The 21,744-nt window shown below is 40.7% G+C and overlaps 1 protein-coding gene across 5 annotated transcripts in view; it reads left to right on the forward strand.

Moving 5' to 3' along the window:
- The window catches only part of DPY19L3 (dpy-19 like C-mannosyltransferase 3), a 78,020-nt gene that overhangs the window by 8,607 nt on the left and 47,669 nt on the right, over positions 1–21,744 (forward strand). For all 5 annotated transcript variants that reach the window (XM_047834412.1, XM_047834411.1, XM_047834413.1 and 2 more), the window contains exon 4: positions 18,559–18,649. In XM_047834412.1, coding sequence (XP_047690368.1) covers positions 18,559–18,649 — 91 coding nt within the window. The remainder of the gene's footprint in view (positions 1–18,558; positions 18,650–21,744) is intronic.

Consider the following 21,744-nt stretch of genomic DNA (forward strand, 5'->3'; position numbering starts at 1 on the left):
ACTTTCCATTGTCCTTTCCTTGTGGAGTCAGGACATGTTGTTCTCCTGGCACGTCAGTGTATGACAGTGTGTTGACTATTGTCAACCAAGAAAACTCACCTGGCCTCTGGTGTCCAGAGTTTTTACTGGAGTTTTATTATGTAGGTGTGATTGAACCATTTGGCCACAATGTTGAATTCAATCTCCAGCTCCCTCTCCTCCCCAGAGGTTGGGTCGGTGTCAGCTGGCTCCAAGCCCCAACCCTCTGATCACACATTTCTGGTCTTTCTGGCTTGGCCAGCCCCCATCCTGAGTCATCTCCTTAGAACACGCTATCAGAGGTGGTCCTGAGGAACCAACTGTGAATGACAAAGATGCTGTTATCACTTGGGATTCGAGGATTTATTGGCTACCTCCCAGGAACCAGGGACAAAGGCCAGCCAAATTCTTTAGAGGGGACGGTGAGACAGCAAATGATAATCCATGTTTGGATACGTTATGAGTCACTTTCGAAACAGTCCAAGGAGGGAGATAAGGAGTAAAGGGAGCTGGATCCACGGATGTGGAGGCAGGAGTTCCATCTGTGTTGGAAATGGACATTTTCATATTACCAGCTTATAGACGTGTGGGCAAGATTGTTGGAGGAGTGTGCAGAGTGAGAAAGAGACCCTAGGCTAGTTTCTTGTCTCTGCCTCAGATACCATCTGGAAGAAGCTATAAAACAGGAACGTACTCGAATCTAACAGGTTTCTTCCCACCGACACCTCCATCCCTGAAATGTACAGTTGAGCTCAGTCTTATTGCATCTTCTTCTCTTTATTCAAGCAATGGCTTATAGCACAGACTTGTTTTCTCTGCATCACAAGAGGAATCCTCAGATGTTTCGACTGTTTCGCAAACCTGATGGTACCTCTGCGTGGGCATTTGGCTTGTTTTTCATCTTCGATCACATAGACCCAGTGCTGTCCAGTGGAACTCTGTGCAGTGAAGGAAATGATCTTCTTCCACACTGTTCAGTACAGTGGCCACGAGCCAAATGGAGCTGCTAAACACTTGATCTGTGGCTGTTGCAACTGAGGAGCTGAATTTTACATTTTACTGAATTTTAAAATGTGTAAACATTTTCTGTGAATAAACCATGAAGCTGGTAGCCATTAGTGATCAAAGACATTGCTCAGTCAGAGGAAAAGCTCATTTTCTGAGTTTATATATGCCTTCATAAATTTTACTCCTGTAACTTACACCATTTTCATATTGGGGGATTATGGGAATACTTGAGAAGTGTAAATCTGTTTTCCTTTTGTACTTGTGGGTTAAAACTTAAAATTGCTAGGCTACTTTTTTTTTTTAAGTTTACTTATTTGTTTTGAGAGAGAATCCCAAGCAGGCTCCGCACTGTCAGTGCAGAGCCTAACGTGGGACTCGAACCCAATGAACCAACTGCAAGATAATGACCTGAGCTGAAATCAAAAGTCGAATGCCTGACTGACTGGGCCACCCAAGTGCCCTGGCTAGGCTAATTTTCATGAAAATACTTTGATCTCTGAATACTTTGAATTCATTGTAATTATTCAGAGAGTAAAAACATTGCTTATAATATAGACAGGGGCACCTGGGTGGCTTAGTCAGTTAAGCATCCGGCTCTTGATTTAGGCTGAGGTCATGATCTCACAGTTGTGAGATCGAGCCCCTACGTCAGGCTTTGCACTGAGCAAGCTCTGTTCCCCAAATAAATAAATAAATATTAAAAAACATATTGAAACAGGCAAGTCATAGAGTTTATGTGTTCAGAATGATTTTTTTTAAGTTTATTTATTTTGAGAGGGAGAGAAAGTGTGATGGGAGAGGGGCAGAGAGAGAGGGAGAGAATGAGAATCCCAAGCAGGCTTTCCATTGTCGGCACCAAGCCTGATGCAGGGCTCGAACCCAAGAATCACGAGATCATGACCTGAGCGAAAGTCAGATGCTTAACTGGCTCAGCCACCCAGGCACCCCCAGAATGATATTTTAAATGTTAGTTGCTGATCATAACAGCATTAGTATTTGAATGAAGAAGAAGATGTTGGTTTCAAGTGGTCATGGGAAATGTATATATACTATCCTTTCTTGGCATATTTTTAAATTTTATTTTTAGTTTTTATTTAAATTCCGGTTAGTTAACATACAGTGTAATATTAGTTTCAGGTGTATGGTATGGTGATTCATCACTTTCATACCAACACCCGGTGCTCATCACAACAAATGTGCTCCTTAATCCCCATCACCTATTTCATTCATCCCCTCCCCTCCCCTCTGGTAACCATCAGTTTCTTCTCCATAGTTAAGAGTCTGTTTCTTGGTTTGCTTCTCTCTTTTTTAACCCCACTGATCATTTGTTTTGTTTCTTAAATTCCACATGGGACTGAAATTATAGGGTATTTATCTTTCTCTGACTTACTTCACTTAGCATAATACCCTCCACCTCCATTCATGTCATTGGAAATGGCAAGACTTCGGTCTCGTTTATGGTTGAGTGATACTCTGTTGTATGTACGCACCACCTCTTCTTATCCATTCCTCAGTCAGTGGACATTTGGGCTCTTTCCATAATCTGGCCGTTGTCAGTAGTGCTGCTGTAAACAACGGAGTGCATGTGTCCCTTTGAGTTCGTAGTTTTGTATTATTTGGGGAAACCCTAATGGTGCAATTGCTAGATCATAGGGTAGTTCTGTTCTTAATTTTTTGAGGAATGTCCATACTGTTTTCCAGAGTGGCTGCACCAGTTTGCACTCCCACCAGCAGTGCACCGGGGTTCTCCTTTCTCCACATCCTCACCAGAGCATGTTGTTTCTTGTGTTACTGATTTTAGCCATTCTGACAGGTGTGAGGTAACGGCTCATTGTAGTTTTGGTTTTCGTAGCATATTTTTTAAATTAAAAGTTCTTCTCCTACTGTGTTAACAACTGTGTTCTATTTTCCTTGCTGGGAAATTGAAAGTATAAAGTTTTTAAAAATAGCTTTTATTGAATGTCTGCTATGTGCTTAGCACTGTTTTAGGTGCATTTTGAGCATATTTAATCTGGCTGTCTCCAAGGACCAAACATTCTAACTCTAAATTGTCCTTTATTTAAAAAAAAATTTTTTTTGTTAATGTCTATTTATTTTTGAGAGAGAGAGAGAGAGAGAGAGAGAGAGAGAGAGAGAGACAGAGCATGAGTGGGGGAGGGGCAGACAGAGAGGGAGACACAGAATCTGAAACAGGCTCCAGGCCCTGAGCTGTCAGCATAGAGCCTGATGCGTGGCTCGAACTCATGAACCATGAGATCATGACCTGAGCCAAAGCCGGACACTTAACTGACTGAGCCACCCAGGTGCCCTTCTGAATTGTCCCTTAAATGCAACCTGCTTTTTTGTTGCCCTTTATTATAAACAAAACAAACTAAAAGGGTTCAATGCCCATGCCTTACCTGCTGTGCTACCCTATGGTGCCCGGCACATCATCAGTGCTGAGTGATAGTGGTCTGTTTGGAGTAGTTCACCTCTACAGGTGAGGGAAGCGGTCTAGGCAGGGGGAGGGGGGATGGGGACAACGGCTGCTGTAAAAGATCTGGGCCAGTACTAGAGCGAGCAGGGGGATGCAGCTTTGGGAGCTGCCTTCAGGCAGAGGACACAGAAGTGCTGGCAAGTGGGGAGCCCATCAGTGTGTTTGTCATGATTTGTGTTTAGTAGACGCTGGAGTGGAAATACACATAACACTGATTCCTTTTAGTTTTTGAACATGTATTGTGTTACTTATTGCACAAACTATATTGTGACAACAACAAAAAACTTTTAAGTAAAAGACATTACTCAGTTTTCATTACCTCATCAAAAACCAGTTTTCAGTTTTCCCTTCCATTCTGCATCCTACATGTGTATATATTTTACTTATTTATGACTCCAACATAGTTTTCAAAATCAGACTTCTCTGATGTTACATCATATGCTTTTTCCATATGTACATAGGTATACCAACTTCCACAATTATTATGGAAATGATTGTTTATATAACTCAAAATTAAAAAAAAATTATACTCTCAGTTATTTCACTGTTTCTAAGCTCCCCAATTTTGGGGTAGTTAGATTGTTCCTGTGAGGGTAAAACCCCTAAAATTGCTTATTAATCAACTTCTTGTTTTAAAGTGGCCGTGTAAAGATGTCAGTTCCTTCTTTCTTTAGAATTACCTCAAAGCAATAAGGAAAATGAAAAAGAGATGGTTATTTTCCAGCCTTGAAAGAACTAAGAGTGGTCTCTGATATGGAACCATAGTGTATGAGGAAGGGCCGCCTAACCACGTGAAACTCAGAGGAGCATGGAAAGGTAGGGAGAGAGGACTCTCGGAGCTGCGGATTTTGGAGGAAGCCTCCAAAGCCGAGTTCTCCAAGGTTACTGGCATATCCTGAGGGGTGAGACCGAGGTCCGCTGTGGAGAACCACGGGGCCAGATGTGAGCAGTAACGACGGAAGCTTTCCTGGAGGCGCCCTGGTATGAAAGAGAAGTAAGCCAGGCAGGCTGAAAGGAGTAATCACAGAGACAAGCCATTTTTGTACAAGTGGAATTTCAGAAGACCAGGATAAAGAGAGAGAACTTGCGTGTTGCACAGCTCTGAGGCTGCCAATCTTGGTTGGCTAAAATGAGGAAAAGACTAAAGAGCTCACTGCTGTAAACCACGCTGAATCACAAGGAAGATTCTCGCTGGCCTGCCTTGTGGCCCTGGCCTGTCCCCCACATGAACTTCCCGCAAGAAGTTGGTTTGGTAAGGGGCGCCTGGGTGGCGCAGTCGGTTAAGCGTCCGACTTCAGCCAGGTCACGATCTCGCGGTCCGTGAGTTCGAGCCCCGCGTCAGGCTCTGGGCTGATGGCTCAGAGCCTGGAGCCTGTTTCCGATTCTGTGTCTCCCTCTCTCTCTGCCCCTCCCCTGTTCATGCTCTCTCTCTGTCCCAAAAATAAATAAACGTTGAAAAAAAAAAAAAAAGAAGTTGGTTTGGTAAGAACTTGTCACATACAGAAGGGAACTAGCACAGGATCTGTACAATGAAACTGGAAGAAAAAAAGGAAGAGAAGAACCAAGAACAAGTGTCGAAGAGCAGTCACCAGAAAAAATTTATAGCAGGGACAGGAAAATTGTGACCAAACAGGTCCCATTAAACACCAGACACAATAAAAACAAACAAACAAAGAACAGACACAATAGGGGGCACCTGGGTAGTTCTGTCAGTCAAGCTCCTGATTCTTGATTTTAGTTCAGGACATGATCTCACCTTCGTGAGATGGAGCCCGTCTGTCAGTGCAGAGTCTGCTTGGGATTCAGTCTGTCTCCCTCTCTCCCTGCCTCTCCCCTGCTGATGCTGTCTCTCTGTCTCTGTCTCTCTCTCTCTCTCAAAAATAAACAAATAAAAAATAATAATAAGCATTTGCCACCATAGAAGATGGATTCAAAGCACAGATGTAAGAAAGTCTATACCGTCTAGGAAGACAACAGAAAGAACTGAAACGTGAACTGGCAGAACTTAGGCAAGAAGTAGAATCAAAAGATAAAACCGTAACAATGACAACGGTGTTGGAAGCAACACACAAGACTAGACTCTGCAGAAAGCACAGAAAGAGAAATGTTGGACTGATAAAAGTAAACAAAATGAATAAAAAGCAAAAAAAAAAAAAAGTAAACAAAATGAAATGGTATTCATACAGTTACGGTAGTAGGGAGAAGCTGACAGCTGAGGAAGACAGCAGCAAACACACATAATTTGTGTCCCCAAAGAAAAGAACCAAAGCAATGAAACAAGGGAGAATCATGTTTAAAGATATAATTCAAGAAAACTTGAAAAATGAAAGATGAATTGAATCTACAAGTTGAGGGGTGTCAGGAAAACTTGGCCTCAACAGATCATCAGCAGGGTATAGTTCTGTGAAATTGGTGGCCTTCAACAGTAAGAAACCCCTGGACATCCAGACAAAAGGGAGACAAGTCAATCTGGCTTCCAACTTTTCCATGGTGACATTTAATGCTTAAAAGATTTTGAATGATGTCTGCAGAAGACAAGAGAATGTGATTTATATATTTTAATGCAGTTATTCCATCCTGCATAAAGCACCCAACAAACTGTTTTGATTCTGAGAAATCTATTTTTTTTAACACCTGAAGAAATTGTTAGAGGGAAAACTTTATCCGGCCAAGAGATAAAAGGCAAAACAATGGCAGAAAGCCTATCGGTGAAGTACAAACATATTTAACTAACACCAAATATTTATAGACAAAATATATATGATGTAACACAATGTAGTAATACTCAGCGATGTTATAACTATGAAATAGTAGCAATAACAATGTAGTAAAAAGAAGAGGAAGGAAAAGAGAAGGTAGAAGATGGTGGAGGTATCCATTTCTTTATTTTTTATAGCTAGAAGTCAAGTTTCATTTAAAAATGATAAGAAACAGATGTATATAAAAGAAAATGCCAAGAAAATATCAAGTAAAATTGGGCAGGGGAGAAATGCAAATTTCATGAGATTGTAATCACTCGTTAGAGGAACTCAGTAGATACTATCCATAGAAATAAAGAATTAAGTCATCCTTGAAAGTTACAGTTCTAGAGGTAACTCCTACAATAAAAACATAAACCTTCGAAATTAAAAGACACACACAAGCAATATAGTAGAGGATTTGTTCTAAAAACTGCGACAGAAAACGTGTTAACACAAAAATGTCAAAATATTTTTGTATAAATAAATATATGTCTGCTTTACTCACCTGATGAAAACTCTGTGTTACAGAGCAAAGTCAGATCACTTACTATATGCATAAGATTCTCCCAGAACAGTTTCTTGGATTAGATCTAAGGTGTAGATAAGAACTTATTGAAATACTGCAAAAAAAAAAAGGGAAAGTCTCAGAAAAATGAGGCAAAGAAAGGCAATTTTTCAGTGATAAAGTTGCCGACCACAGATAGGACTATCTATGTGCCAAATAACTTAACAAAATTTATAAAGCAAAAACTACAGGAAATACAAGAAGTAATAGAGAAACCCATTACTATTGAGTTTTAATTCTTAGTCCATAAAAAAAGCAGGTGGTCAAAAATGAGAATATAGAAGACCTAGAGAAAATAGTAAGATCTAATTTATAAATATCTAATGACAGAATGTATATTCTTTTAAATATCCACAGAACATTAACTAAAATATTCATATGTTCAGCCCTAGAGAAAAATCTCAGACCCAGAAATAGTATTTCCTTATCACGTTGTGGTAGTGCATAGAGTTGTCTTGTTCTCGGCTTTGGGGATAATGGTCATAGACTCAGAGTATGCTCTTTTAATTTATTCATTCATTTAAATGAAAACTGGAGATAACTAATTAAGAAGAAAAAGCTCCCTTTCTGGAAATGGAAAAATAACTTCATAAATAATTTTTCGTTCACATTAAAACTGAACTTATAGAAATTATAAACAAAATCTAGAAAATGATGAAAACTATGTTTCTGGATTATGGAATACAGCTAAAGCAGTATTCAGAAGAATTTGTAGCTTTAAATATTGTATTATGAAATAAGAATGAGTAAATAAATGAATTCATTATTCCACTTATGTAGTTGGAAAGTAAACAAAATCTAGCAACAGAAGGAAGGATAAAAGTAAAACAAGAAATTGATGAGTTAGAAAGTAGGAAAATAATTAATAAATGAGTGATTATTTGGGGAGTAAAAAATTAGAAGGATGAAGATAGGGTAGGGAGTACAAATACCCAAAATAAATACCAGAAATAATTGCAGAGATGATGAAATGTGGGAGCAGAGAAATAACTATAGAGACTGAAATAGGAAGGAGCCACATGGTCTGTTCTGTTTGATTCTGTGCAAATTAGATGAATGGGTGAAATGGATGCTTTTCTAGGATATAAATTGGCAAACTAGCCCCAGAAAATATAATTATTTCTGCAAATGTGATAGAGAAAACTTAATAAAGAACTACCCATCCTGCACTCCCCAAAACAGCAGACCCTGTTGATTTTCTGGAGGAATTTTACCAAACTCTTACTGAAGAACCAAAATATTCCAGTACTATTTCAGCCATTCTAGAACACCAAAGAGAAAGAAAACTTCTAGATTATTTTTATGAGTCAGGCATAACACACCAAAACTGAGGATCAGAATATAACTACAGTCAATTTTTCTTATTCCCAGCAGTTATATTCTAAAAGTCACTGAGAACACTGAATTAGAGAATACTAGTCATTGCTCCTGGGGAAATTGTGTGTGTGTGTGTGTGTGTGTGTGTGTGTGTGTGTGTGCGTGTACGCGTGCATGTGTGTCACACATAGGTCTTAAGTTCTAAGAACTCCTGGTAGATTCTGTTTTCTTCATTTTATAAAGGAGAAAATGAGGTTCAGAATTGTTAAGTGACTTGCCTAAGGCCGTCCCACTAACAGGTACCAGAGTTGGATAGAAACCCCATCCACCTGGGCGCAGAGCTTCTGGCACTGTGCTGCACTGCCCCTTAGCGCAGTCACCTTCGGATCACTTCTGTATGACAGCTGGAGCAAGAGGCAGAGCACAGTCGGAACTGTGCGCATGAGGCAACTCAGAATGTCACTGCTCTGCTCATGACTGCAAAAGCACAGCAAGTACTTTTTGTCAATCTTGTTGTTACAGATTTTAGTTAGTAGGCAGGTTTGCAAATCAGAAATCTGTGAATGATGAGAATCAACTGTATGTAATGTAGGTAATATAAAAAAACAAAGGTCAGAGACTAATCCCACTTATATGTATGTTGAACCAAAAATTCTAATTAATACTAATAAAGAGAATCTGGTTGCACGTTCAAAGTAAAACGCTCCATGAGAAAGTCATTTTTCTACCAGGAAACTAAAGGCAATTGCTGAGAAATCTAGTAATACACTTGTTTGTTCTGTTAGTACTTCAAAAGATGCAAGAAATGGTATTTGGAAAAAAATATAGTATCATTTTCTTGTAACACACGTAACAAAATAAGAATTGGCCAGATGAGCCCACGACATCAATGGAATAAAACACAAAAACCATGTGATTATCTTAAAAGACATTTAAAAAGTATTTAGCAGAATTCAACAACTCTTCATTTTTTTTTTAATGTTTATTTTTGAAAGAGACAGAGAGTGAGAGGGGGAGGCACAGACAGAGAGGGTGATAGAGAATCTGAAGCAGTCTCCACACTGTCAGCTCAAAGCCCAGCGCAGGGCTTGAACCCACGAACCGCAAGATCATGACTTGAGCCAAAGTCAGATGCTCAACCAACTAAGCCACCCAGGAACCCCTCACCAACTCTTCATAATAAAAAAACACTCAACAGACTAGAAATAGAAGGGATCTTTAGCTTCAGAAAGGACGTCTGCCAAAAATCCAACAGCTGACACCGTATTTAATGGTGATAAATCAAAAGTTTTCCCCCTGAGATTAGGAACAAGACAAGAATGTCTGCTCTAGCCATTTCTATTCAGCACTATACTAGAGGCCCTAATCAGGGAAATCGGGCAAGAAAATGAAACAAAAGACCTCCACATTGAAAAGGAAGAAGTAAAACTGGCTCCGTAGAAAACATGATCTTCTATATAGAACCCACTAAAAAAAACTATTAGAACTAATAAATGAGTTTATCCAGGTTGCAGGATACAAGATCAATACACAAAAGCTAATTGTATTGTTATACAGTAGCAATGAGCAAACCAAAATTAAATTAACAAGAGTTTCTTTTACAATAGCAACAAGATAATAAGATACTTAGGAATAAATTGAACAAAAGAAGTATAAAATTTAAACCATGTTCATGAATTGGAAGACAAGGTTGTTAACATAGCAATACTCCCCAAGTTGGTGTACAGATTTGATTGATCCCTCTCAAAATGGGATGTTTTTGCAAATGTTGACAAGCTGACCCTAACATTTATATGGAAACTGAAAGGACCCAGAATAGTCAAAGCAGTTTTGAAAAAAAAAAAAAAACCGAAGTTAGAAGACTCACAACAATAATCAAGGCAGTGTGGTACTGGCATTAGGGTAGATGAAATAGCATTGAGAGTCCAGAAATAAACCGTTACATTTATGACCAATTGATTTTCAACAAAGATGCCAAGACAATTAAATGAAGAAAGAATAGCCTTTGCAACAAGTGATCAGAGGACAAATGGATATTCATGTGTAAAATAAGGAAATTGGACCCCTTCCTCGTACACACACACAGATGAACTCAAAGTGGGTCAGAGACCTAAATGTAACTCTGAAGCTTCTAAGAGCACACTGTACACCCTGTATGTTGGCCAATTTGACAGTAAATTATATTTAAAAAAGTAAAATGCAAAGAAAACATGAATAAGTCATCATGGCTTTGGGTTAGGCTCGGCCATCCTAGATACACCAAAAGCACAAGTGACTAAAGGAAAGGAAAAATAGTTACATTGGACTTCTTCAGCATTAGAAAGTTTTGTGCCCCAAAGCATACAATCGAAACGAAAAGACACCACTCGGGGAGAAAATATTTACAGATCATATGCCTGATAAGGGATCTGAATCTGGAATATAGAGAGAACTATAACAATTCAATAATGAAAACACAGCCCGATTTTTTTTTTTATGAAAAAAGGACTTGAATAGACATTTTTCAAAAGATGATATACAAATGGCTAAAAAAGCACATGCAAAAAAGATGCTCAACATCATTAGCCTGTCAGGAAGTTCTACTCAAACCCACAATGAGATAACACTTCACATCCGCTGGCAGGGCTGTAATAAGAAGACACGTAATAACAAGTGTTGACAAGGATGTGGAGAAATTGGAATGTTTTACAGTGCTGATTGGAATGTAAAATGATGCAACCACTTTGGTAAGCAGTCTAGCAACCCTCAAACAGTGAAGCAGTTCTCAAATGATCTTAGCCGTCCCATTCCTAAGGAAATACCCAAGAAAAAGGAAAACATACCCACACAAAAACTTGTACATGAATACTCATAGCAGCGTTTTTCATAATGGCCCAAAGAAGAAACAACCTCAGTGTCCACTAAGGGAGGAATGGGTAAGTAAAATATGCTACATCCATACAATGGAATATTATTTGGCGATTTTGCAACGAGTGATACATGCCGCAGCATTAGAGGAGCCTCGAAAACATGCCGAACGAATGAAATCAGGCCCAAAGGACCACATATTGTATCATTTCATTTTACGGACTGTCCCGGAGAAGCCAACCTAAAGAGATAGAAAGTAGATTAGTGTTGCCCAGTGCTACAAAGCATGGGGGATTTGTAGGGTGATGACTCCGAGTGGTGATTCTTTTTAGGGGTAATGAAATGGTCTAAAATTGATTGTAGTGATGCACGTATAACTTTGTGAGTACAGTAAAAGCCATTGAATTGTACACTTTAAATGGGTGAATTGTATGGTATGTGAATTCTGTCTTGGTAAAACTTAAAAAAATAGATGCATCCTTTTTTTTAATATAGCATGAATACATTTCAGACCAGATGCTAAGACCTTCCCCATTAGGGAAACACTAGAACAGTGCTGTCTATCTAGCAGAACTTTCTGTGATGATGAAAAGTTCTTCATGCTGTATTACTAACACTCTAGCCGTTAGCCATTTGTGTTCAAAAACTGAGAAACTGAATTTTTAGTTTTAATTAAATTTAAGTAGGCACATGTGGCTAGAGGCGTATCCCAAGCCAAAGCTGTTAGTACTATTGTTTAACATTGCTTTGGAGGTACCAGCAATATAAACAGGAGAAGTAAAAAGTATAAAAATTGGAAAGGAGGAGGTAAAATTACTTGTAGGTCATGTCATTATATACCTGGAAACCACAAGAGAATCTGAAAAATTATTACAAGCAATAAGAAAACTCAGTAGCAGGGACTAAATACACATTTAAATATACAGAAACCAAAATACTTTATTTTAAAACTTGTCAGATTTAAAAAAAATTTCTTAATGCTTTTATTTATTCTTGAGACAGAGACAGCATGAGCAGGGGAGGGGCAGAGAGAGAGGGAGACAGAATCCAAAGTAGGCTCCGGGCTCTGAGCTGTCCGCATAGAGCCTGATGTGGGGCTCGAACTCATGGACCGCGAGACCATGATCTGAGCTGAAGTCGGATACTCAACTGACTGAGCCACCCAGGCGCCCCCAAATTTGTCAGTTTTTAAAAGTGCTGCCTGGCAGTCCTGTTACACTTCCTTTGTCCATTAACCCCCCAGCTCTCCTAGACGACCGTTCTAACCTGTTGTTCCCTGCTTTTCCCCCCAGACCTTCCCCAGGGTTACATTGCTTCCTGTTTCACTGTGGAGGGGAACCCACTGCCCTCCTGCGTCCTCTGGCTGGGGTTCTGTCAGGTGAACTGACAAAAGACAGATTAACAAGAGAAAAGTGTACAAGTTTACTTAAGACAAGTTTTACGTGACACTAGAACCTTCATAAGGAAATGAAGACGTGAAGAAATGGTTAAACCTGAGCGTTTTAATACTAGATTTGACAAAGAGTAGAACGTGGAAAATATCATAGGAAGAAAAGGGGCTGAACTTAGTTAGCAGAGCCTGTTTGTTCAGATTCCTCTCCATGCCCCTCCACCTTCGGAGATAAGGATTTCTTTTCCTCCGGGTAGAGGGAGTGCACCTTTCACAAGACAGTCTTAGGACCTGCTTCAGGGGACCAGGGAGAGGCAGAGAGCCTTCCTGCACCTGCCATTTCTCACATTCCTTCAGCTTAAGATACTCAGTAAGTCAAGGTGCCGTATTTGGAGGTAGCATTTCGGGAACCCTGTCCACTGAGGAAGGAGGAGCAAGCTGAAGAGACCTCCCGCGTGCTTCAGCCCCACATCTGCCTGGATCTGTGCCCGTGTGCACCGACTTGTCACCCTGTGGGTGGCATCTGCTCCCCTGCCTTCGGCCAGGTTACATCCCTCTGGCAGTTGAGTCTCCCCTGCCTTCTCCCGTCCTGGGGTCGGGAAGGCTCTTCTGTCCCCATCTTCTCTTTCAGCTACTGTCCGTTGCTCTGCTCACCTTAACACCCAAACACACCCAGAAAGCGTGCAGTCCCATAGTCTCTGTTCCTCTCTTCTTGATCTCTATCTTGAACCCACCCCAGGCAGGCTTCAGCCATGGCACTGCTCTCTAAAAGTTCCTTTGTTCAGTTTAGTGGTCATGTCTCAGTCCTCATTTTTCCTGGACTCCAGGACGCAGGTTCTCCTGGATTTACTCCTCCCTCTCTGGGTGGTTCTTTGGCTCCTTCACAGGCTACCCCTCAGCCTTCTGACCTCTTGTTGGCAGAGAATCCAGGGCTCAGCTCTGTACTTTTCTGTCCATTTGTCATTTCTTTTTTTTTTTTTTAATGTTTTATTCATTTTTGAGACAGAGAGCGAGCAGGGGAGGGGCCGAGGGAGAGGGAGACACACAATGCCAAGCAGGCTCCAGGCTCTGAGCTGTCAGCACAGAGCCCGACACGGGGCTCGAACCCACAGACTGTGAGATCATGACCTGAGCCGAAGTCGGACGCTAAACCGACTGAGCCACCCAGGTGCCCCTGTCCATTTGTCATTTCTAAGAACAATCTTACCTATAGCTTTAAATACCATCTGTACGCTCATGGCCCCCGAATGTCTGTCCCCTGCTCATACCTTCCCCTGAACTCCAGACTTGTATGTACAGCCGCCTGCTTGACCACCTGAGTTGGGATGTCCAACAGGCATTTCGAACTTGACAAGTCCACACCAAACGCCTGACTGTATCTGCCCTCAGGTGTTTCTCCTGACACCTCCATCTCTGTACATTGCAGCTTCGTCCTCCGGTGGCTCGGGGCTCCTGCCCTTGAACAGTCCTGGTTCTCTCAAGTGCAGCCCTGTCCGTTTCCCTTTAACAATGTGTAGAATGTGATCACCTCTCACAATCCATATCCCCACCGGGATTATTACAGCAGCTCAGAGCCCTTCACAGTCCAGCTCAGCAGGTCTGAAACCACACTCCTGACCTCCTTCACCTCCCCACGCACACACCTAGCTCAGAGTACAAGCCTGGAGTCCTAGTTAGCTAGCAGGACTGGGTGTCCAGCCCCATGTTATTTCACACCACTCTGCCTTACCGCCCCCGACCTTCCTTGCTCCCTCCACCTCAAACCACACTGCCTTCCTCATTGTTCTTCAAGGTGTACATGAGCTGTCCTGTGCGACCCACAGGCTCTCCTCCACATGGCTCACTGCCCCGCCTCTTCAGATCTCTGTTCAGTAGTCACTTCATTGGTGCGGCCTTCCCCACCCAACTGCAAGATCACAACACCCGACCCCTCGCCATCCCCCTCTTCTGCTTTTTATATTTTACACGTTTATTTGTTCTCCCTCTGTTCCAGATTATAAATTCCATGAAGACAAAGATTTGCGTCTCCTTTGTTCCCTGCTGAATCTCAGCAAGAGAACACTTGTCACTTTTTGGTCAGTAGCTGTTTGTTGAATGAATGAATGAATGAATGAATGAGGAAGATAGAGGAAAAAGAGACCAATTAGAAATCTAGAATCCAGTGGGAGCTGGTTTAATAGTTCAGGCAGGGGCACCTGGGTGGACCCGTCAGTTGGGCGTTCTACTCTTGATTTCAGCTCAGGTCATGATCTCATTGTTTGTGGGCAGGAACCCCACATCAGGCTCTGCACTGACAGCACGGAGCCTGCTTGGGATTCTCTCCCTCTTTCTCTGACTCTCTCCCTCGTGTGTGTGCTCGCTCTTTCTCTCTTAAAATAAACGTTTAAAAAAAATAGTGCAGGCAAAAGGCTCTTCATCCCTTCCAATTGATACCTTTCCTTCAAAGGTCATTTTCCTTACAAAAATGCATTATTCTTTCTCATTGAAACCTAAACCCCTTGGGGTCGAGGACTACAGTTTTGTACCTTTGTTTCCCCAGCAAAGAAATGTTCAGTGATAAGGAAAAATAATTCTCATTTAGCTAAAAAACCACTCATGTCACTCAATTTTTACCAGTTTTTTTCAGTCTTTTATGCTAATATTTTCCACTGTTATTCTCCTATTCGTTTGATGTTACGGAATTTGCATATCTTCCCACTGAATACTCTCACTCAGCAAGGACTCTCTAGAATACGTAGAGTTAACTAGCCAAGTGGTAAGTCCAGTGGTACCAAGAGTGGTGGATGCTTCTATGTGAGCCCGGTGGGTGCCGGGGGTGCGGGGGGGTGTGCTGTCAGCAGTAGCCCAGCCTGTCCCCAGCCTGCCCCCACACGAAGCTCTCAGCCCTAGGGCAAGATCATTCCACTCTGACAGGTGGACAGGGGGCTCACCAGACAATGAACAGAGTACATGCCTTAAGAATGTCTGCTAAGGGCATGGTTCCCAGTACGAAACTTCAAGAACGGCTGTCTTATCGTGAGCTACTGTTTCTTGGTGAGATGATTTGTTACCTGCTCCTGAAACAGACTGCATTTGTAAAGTTAGTCTTTCCGTGGCTTCCCCACCACCAGCAGCCTACTCAGTTTGGACACAGTTTTTGTAAACAAAAGTTATTTACATGGAGAGTCTTAAAAACTAACGCGAGGTTTCCTTTGGCAGATGTGGTGTCATTTGCCTAAAAGGCGCTGTTACATTTTGTGTGTTTCTAGGGGACCCAGATCACTCACTGTGAGCAGTCATTGTTTTAATGCTTTTTCCTTTTAGTATTTTTGTCAAATTACTATATAAACTACTATTAAATGGTTTTCGTTGTACAGCTCCTTAAAAATAACACCGCTTTTGTCTGTTTCTTTCTGTCATTATCTCCAGAAGAAATGTTTTCATTCTCCCGACATCACTTTCCCTGTGGAACTGATGGAAATGAAAATATGAAGTATTTGTTCATGTTGCATTCTTTAGAGGGTGACTTCTATTGGTGTACATTTTCATTGGCACAATCCACCAGGCAAAGTGTAAATTGCTGTAAAACTGGAAAAGTGTTTGAATGAGTAAAGCAGATGTTCTCTTAGCATGAAGCAGATGTAAAGCTTGCAAGTGTCTGTCTCATGAAGTATAGCATTTGGTTCCATACAGCTGGTGCCAAGATTACCAATTAATCATGTGTGAATGCTTTTTTACTAATTAGGACCCCCTCTGTTCCTTATGCTTTCTGGGTGTATTAAAGAGAGGGGTGGGGCACAAAAGCTTTCTACCTTTGTACCTGGAGTGGTGGGTTTTTTCTGTTTTTCCATCTTTATGAAGTCACTCTTCCTGTATTCTTGAGCCATGTTGAATATGAAGCCCCCTTCACGTGAGTGATTGATCTGGCTCTCCAGTTTGATTTGGGGATGTGGGTTTGACGTTAAGAGTATTCCGTTGAAGACAGCCGTGCTTTGAACACTGAAAGGCAGCTGGAGAGAAGAAACCGAATGTAATTAAACTTTGTGGGTTTTTTCCCTGATATGCATGAACGAAAGCTAACATTTGCTCAGTTAACATCAATTCACAGCCTCGATGGCTACTTGACCTAGTAGGAGTGTGACCACTGTAGAAACAGGCGATACCAGTTTAGTTTTATGTTATGAAAAGCAATAGAGCAGTTTTTCTCAAAAATTAAAGATGAACAGATTAACATGACTGCTAAGAATCGCCTTTACTGCTATGAAAGATAACAACACAAATCAGTAGCAAATGCAGAAGCTAAAAGAGCTCCATCACATATTGTCCTTTTATATTGCCAATGAAAGTGAATTTCAGAACCCGCCCGGTCCTTGTTTTCCATGTTTGATTTCCCCAAGATAAATTTGTTTTCTACAGAAGGAAGCCCAGTAAATAAGGTTTGCTACTCCACCCTCCTCTTGTTTTTTATTTTTTTATTTTTTTAATGTTTGTTTATTTTTGAGAGAGAGAGAGAGAGAGACAGCATGAGTGGGGGGAGGGGCGGGAAGAGAGGGAGACACAGAATTCGAAGCAGGCTCCAGGCTCTGAGCTGTCAGCACACAGCCTGACGTGGGGCTGGAACTACCGCGAGATCATGACCTGAGCCGAAGTCGGACGCTCAACCGACTGAGCCACCCAGGCGCCCCTCCTCTTGTTTTTTTAAAGAAGGGTTAACAATGGTAAAACATAAGTTTGTTTCTGAAGGTCAATAATTGGACATTTATACTCGGATAACTGAGTACTTATTCAATGCTTTATTCATGAATCAATTTGTATATTTTTTAAGGATAGGAGAAATATTTAAAGGATAGAAGGAGTACATTAAATAATTTCAGGTCTGAAGATAAATAGCTTGGGTGGCTCTTTTCATGAGATGTTTATTATGATTTGAAAAATAGTTAGAGATAGGGGAAAACAAAGATGTATTAGAAGCAGCTTATCCTCTAGAACATACCATGTTTCGTGTTTATCATCCTCCCCCAATAAAATTGGGTTTGTGGAATAGGGATCTGTTGCAGTAGGAAGCACATAGATGGAAATACATTTCAGACAGTGTATGCCAGATTCCAGGACGTGGCTCTTTGAACGTTGGTGTAAGAGAATCTATAATGACATAAGTTATAATTTTCATTCACTTACACTGTTTTTTACATATCTGAACTACAGTATCTAAGAATAGTAATATGACTAGTCCAGAATGTCTTCCCCATCCTCCTTACCAGTTGCCTCCGTATTTTGTTAATTTAAATTTTAAATTTCTTGATGGCACCTTACAACCAAATTGACTAATAGGTATCACTTTAAATTTTCAGTTTTACAAAATTGAATATTTCTTTGTATCTGTTTCCCTACAAGAGTGTCTTTCCACCAAGGTTATATTTGTCAAACTGAAATTCACATGTAAAAGGTCTGCCTCATTTTACTAAGAGTACCTTATGTTCTTAGAATAAAAAGAAAATTATTAATCTTACGTAATACTGTTAGCTTTTAGGTAGGTGTCTAACGCAATTACAGTTCTTTTCACTTGGGAGATTTTTTTATACTGTCCCTATTTTGATTCTAATATTACATAAGAATGGGTGGTATGGTTTTTTTTTTTTTTTAAGTTTTAATTTGTGTGAAATAAAAGAAAAACCTTAACTCTGAAACATCAATGCAGATGGAATCAGTTGTCTCCATGTTTTAAAAAATGGTTTGTTATAGGGGTGCCTGGGTGGCTCCGTCGGTTAAGCGTCTGACTTCAGCTCAGGTCGTGGTCTCACGGTTTGTGAGTTCAAGCCCCGCGTGGGGCTCTGTGCTAACAGCTCAGAGCCTGGAGCCTGCTTCAGATTCTGAGTCTCCCTCTCTCTGCCCCTCCGCCACTTGTGCTCTGTCTCTGAAAAATAAATAAATGTTAAAAAAATTTTTTTAATGGTTTGTTATGGAAAATTTAAACATCCACAAAGGCAGAGAGAATTGTATAATAAACTCCTGTAATACATGCCCAGCTTCAACAATCATCAGCCTTCTATTGTTCTTGTTTGCCAAAATTTCTTAAGATTATATGTTGAGAGGTTTTGTGTGTTTGTTTGTCTGTTTTCCTTTTAAGTTGTAGTTCTGGATCCCGTTTCTACAGTGACGATAGATTTAAAAAAACAAACTAGGTCATGTAAACCCAGTAGACCTCACTTTATTTCAGGAAGTGGAGCGAGAGATCTCATTCAGAACAGAATGTGGACTGTATTACTCCTACTACAAGCAAATGCTGCAGGCTCCGACCCTCATGCAAGGTAATTATAGCTGATGACTTTAGTGGGATCTGCTTCACCCCTTCCGCTATTTCCGCCAAACGTACTTCTGCACTAAAGCATTTAGAACGCTTTATAGAACTTGTGTAGCTTTTCTGTGAACTTGTGTCGTTTTTCCCTGCCAACATCATCAGTGTTTGGCTCTGGAAGCAGTTATATGATACTTAATGTAACTCTCCTCTCCTCAGCTCTACTCCATCTCTGAATTCATCTGTTTCTGATTTCCTGGTTTTGCTGCTGGTTTTTCTCCTGATCATTTTGGAAAAAGTCTTCGCAGGTGAAGGAGTAGTGTCTAAAAACAGGAAGCGTTTTGGTAATACAAACAAAAATTACAGTTGTCCTTGTCCCCAATGTTCCCATTCAGTCCCTTACCTTGCAGTTACCATTTTCCCACATTTTCACTGTTTGTAAGTGGTTTAGAGCCCGTACCCGTTACCTTTACTCCATCTAATAGAACCCCAAAAAGGATCTCTCCTACTTAATCTATGTTTGATATGCTCCACCTGACAGATATGCTCCAAATGCATATTTGGACGTTTGCTAGGTTTTACTTGGATTCAGATACATTTTTGGCAAGAATTCTTCACAGGTGATGTTTAGTACTTCTCCTAATTTTATTACAGTGGGAGACATGAAATGTTATCTTTCTTTTTGTGCCATAAATATAACCAGTTGCTTCCTATGCAATAAGGCTAATTACCCATCAGCCTTTCACTGAGTGGTTTTAGCAGCCACTGATGCTCACTGCCTATACACACTATTTCAGTAGTTAACAAAAGTGACATTCTGCATTCCTCTTGTATTTGTTAGCTGGAACTCTGTTACTTAAGAAACCTCTTCCTCATCAACTATTTGGTGACCCTGAGGTACGGTTTATACAAAAAGGCAGGCTAAGTGCTGATTTTCTTTCCCCATACAGTTGATCTTCGTTATTCATGGAGTCCATATTTCCAAACTCACGCACTAACACGTATTTGTGACCCCAGAATCAGTATCTGTGACCCCAGAATCAGTATTTGTGGTGCTTTTGCAGTCATTCGCAGGCTTGTGCAGAGCAGCGAAAAATTTTCATCACCTGACGGGCACGTTCCCAGCTGAGGTCCAACAAGGTGGAGCCCTGCTGTTGTGTTCAGCTCTCATACTACAGCGTCCTGTTCACAGTCCACCTGGGGCCATGTTTTTTGCATTTGTGTGCTTTTTGTTGGTGATTTTGTGGTTTAAAATGGCCCCCAGCGTAGTGCTAAGTCACTGTCTGGAGTTCCTGAGTGCAAGCAGGCTGTGAAGAAGGCACACCGAGAAAACAGTTTGTCAGATAAGCTTTGTTCAGTTATGAGTTAAATACTGTTGGCCATGTGTTCAATGTTAATGAATTGCTAGTATACGTTAAAGAAGACGTCTTTAAACAGAAACACGTAAATCAAGGTGATATGTCGATCACTTGATGACCAGAGGCTCATAAGAACATAACCCTGTATTTCCTACAGGGCTCAGTATTGCTAATTCAGTTTTCACTGCAACTTAATAGAATGTGACTACTGAGAAAAATGAGTCAGTGAGTTCTCAAAGTTGTGATTTGCTTCTCTAGCATCCTCTAAAGTGGTGGTTCTTATGGAGGGTCAGTTGTGTCCCTAGGAGACATCTGAAACATGCAGATACATTTTTGGTTGTGACAGCTGGGGTAGATTGGGAAGATCGTGCTACTGGAATGGATGCAACTGCAACAGATATTGCTAAACATCCTACTATGTCCCTAGAACAAAGAATTATCAGGCCCCAACTGTCAAAATACCAGTAGTGTTAAAGTTCAGAGTTGCTCTTAAAGGTAAATATGAGTATTTTCTATCACCACAAACTCATTGGTTCCTCTGTTTCATTTCGTCTAAGTCATTTGTTAAGATCTTCCTTCTAGAAAATTCCAAACGTATAAAAGGGTAGATAGACTCCTCTGATGGATTTCCACCTGTCTGTCACCAGCTACCGCAGTTACCAACTCATGACCAATCTTGTCTCCTCTCTACCCGCCATCTTCAGGCTGGATTATTTTGGAAAAACCCCAAGACGTCATATTCCGCATTTGTAAATATATCAGTATATTTCTTTAAAGGGTGGCAACCCCTTTCATAAGTATTACCATGTTACCATTATCACACTTAAACAATTGGGACATTTTTTACTATCAAATACCCAGTCAGTGTTCTCATTTTCCTGATTGTCTTGCAGATTTTTAATCCAGTTTTTGAGATCCAAATAAAGTCCACACATTGCAGTCATTTGCTCTGTCTCCTTGTTTCCTTTAATCTGTAGGTTTCTTTCCATCTGTTTTTCTTGTAATTTTTTGTTGAAACCCCGGATTCATTTGTGTGATAGTTTTTCACTTTCTGGATATTGCAGGAGCCCCGTGGTGTCATTTCATGATTCTCTGTTGCCTGTATCTCCTATGAATTGGTAGTTGGGTCTGGAGGCGTGCTCAGGTCTAGGTTCTGTCAAACACGTGGTGCCCACTTCCACAGTGGGGCACATAATGTGCACCATCTCTTTTAGGGTTTAGACTGATCCAATACTAAGTTCTCATTTAGCCTTTCCTCTGATGGGTTAGCACCATTGGTGACCATTACCTAAAGCCGTTAACTTCATAAGGACAGTAATATTTGAATTCTATAATTCCTTCCGTCATTATCAGAGGGAATTCATCTCTAGAGAACAATGATTTCTCATCAACTGTTTGGTAACTCAGAATTTCAGTTCCTAAAGAAAAGGTTGGATTGCTCCTTTCCCTGTGTTTTAGCATGAGTTGCCCTTTTGCATCCGCTAAAGGTTTTGCCTTTTATATATCATCAGAAAGCATGGGTTTTTAACATCTTTGATGTGTTTCGATCTTTTGCATTATTCTTCTTATTTAAATTGTCCAATCTTTGGTCAGCGGGATGCCCTTCAGATTGGCTGCTGTCTTTTTGACATGATTCTAGGAGTCGTTGAAAACTCCCTCGCTTTTTGGCATGACAAGATATTTCTTATCCACTTTGTGTATCTCCACCCTGACCTAGGATCCACCATTTCTCCAAGGAACCCAGTTCTCT

Source organism: Prionailurus viverrinus, chromosome E2 (genome assembly GCF_022837055.1).
Source record: "Prionailurus viverrinus isolate Anna chromosome E2, UM_Priviv_1.0, whole genome shotgun sequence".
Taxonomy (NCBI): Eukaryota; Metazoa; Chordata; class Mammalia; order Carnivora; family Felidae; genus Prionailurus; species Prionailurus viverrinus.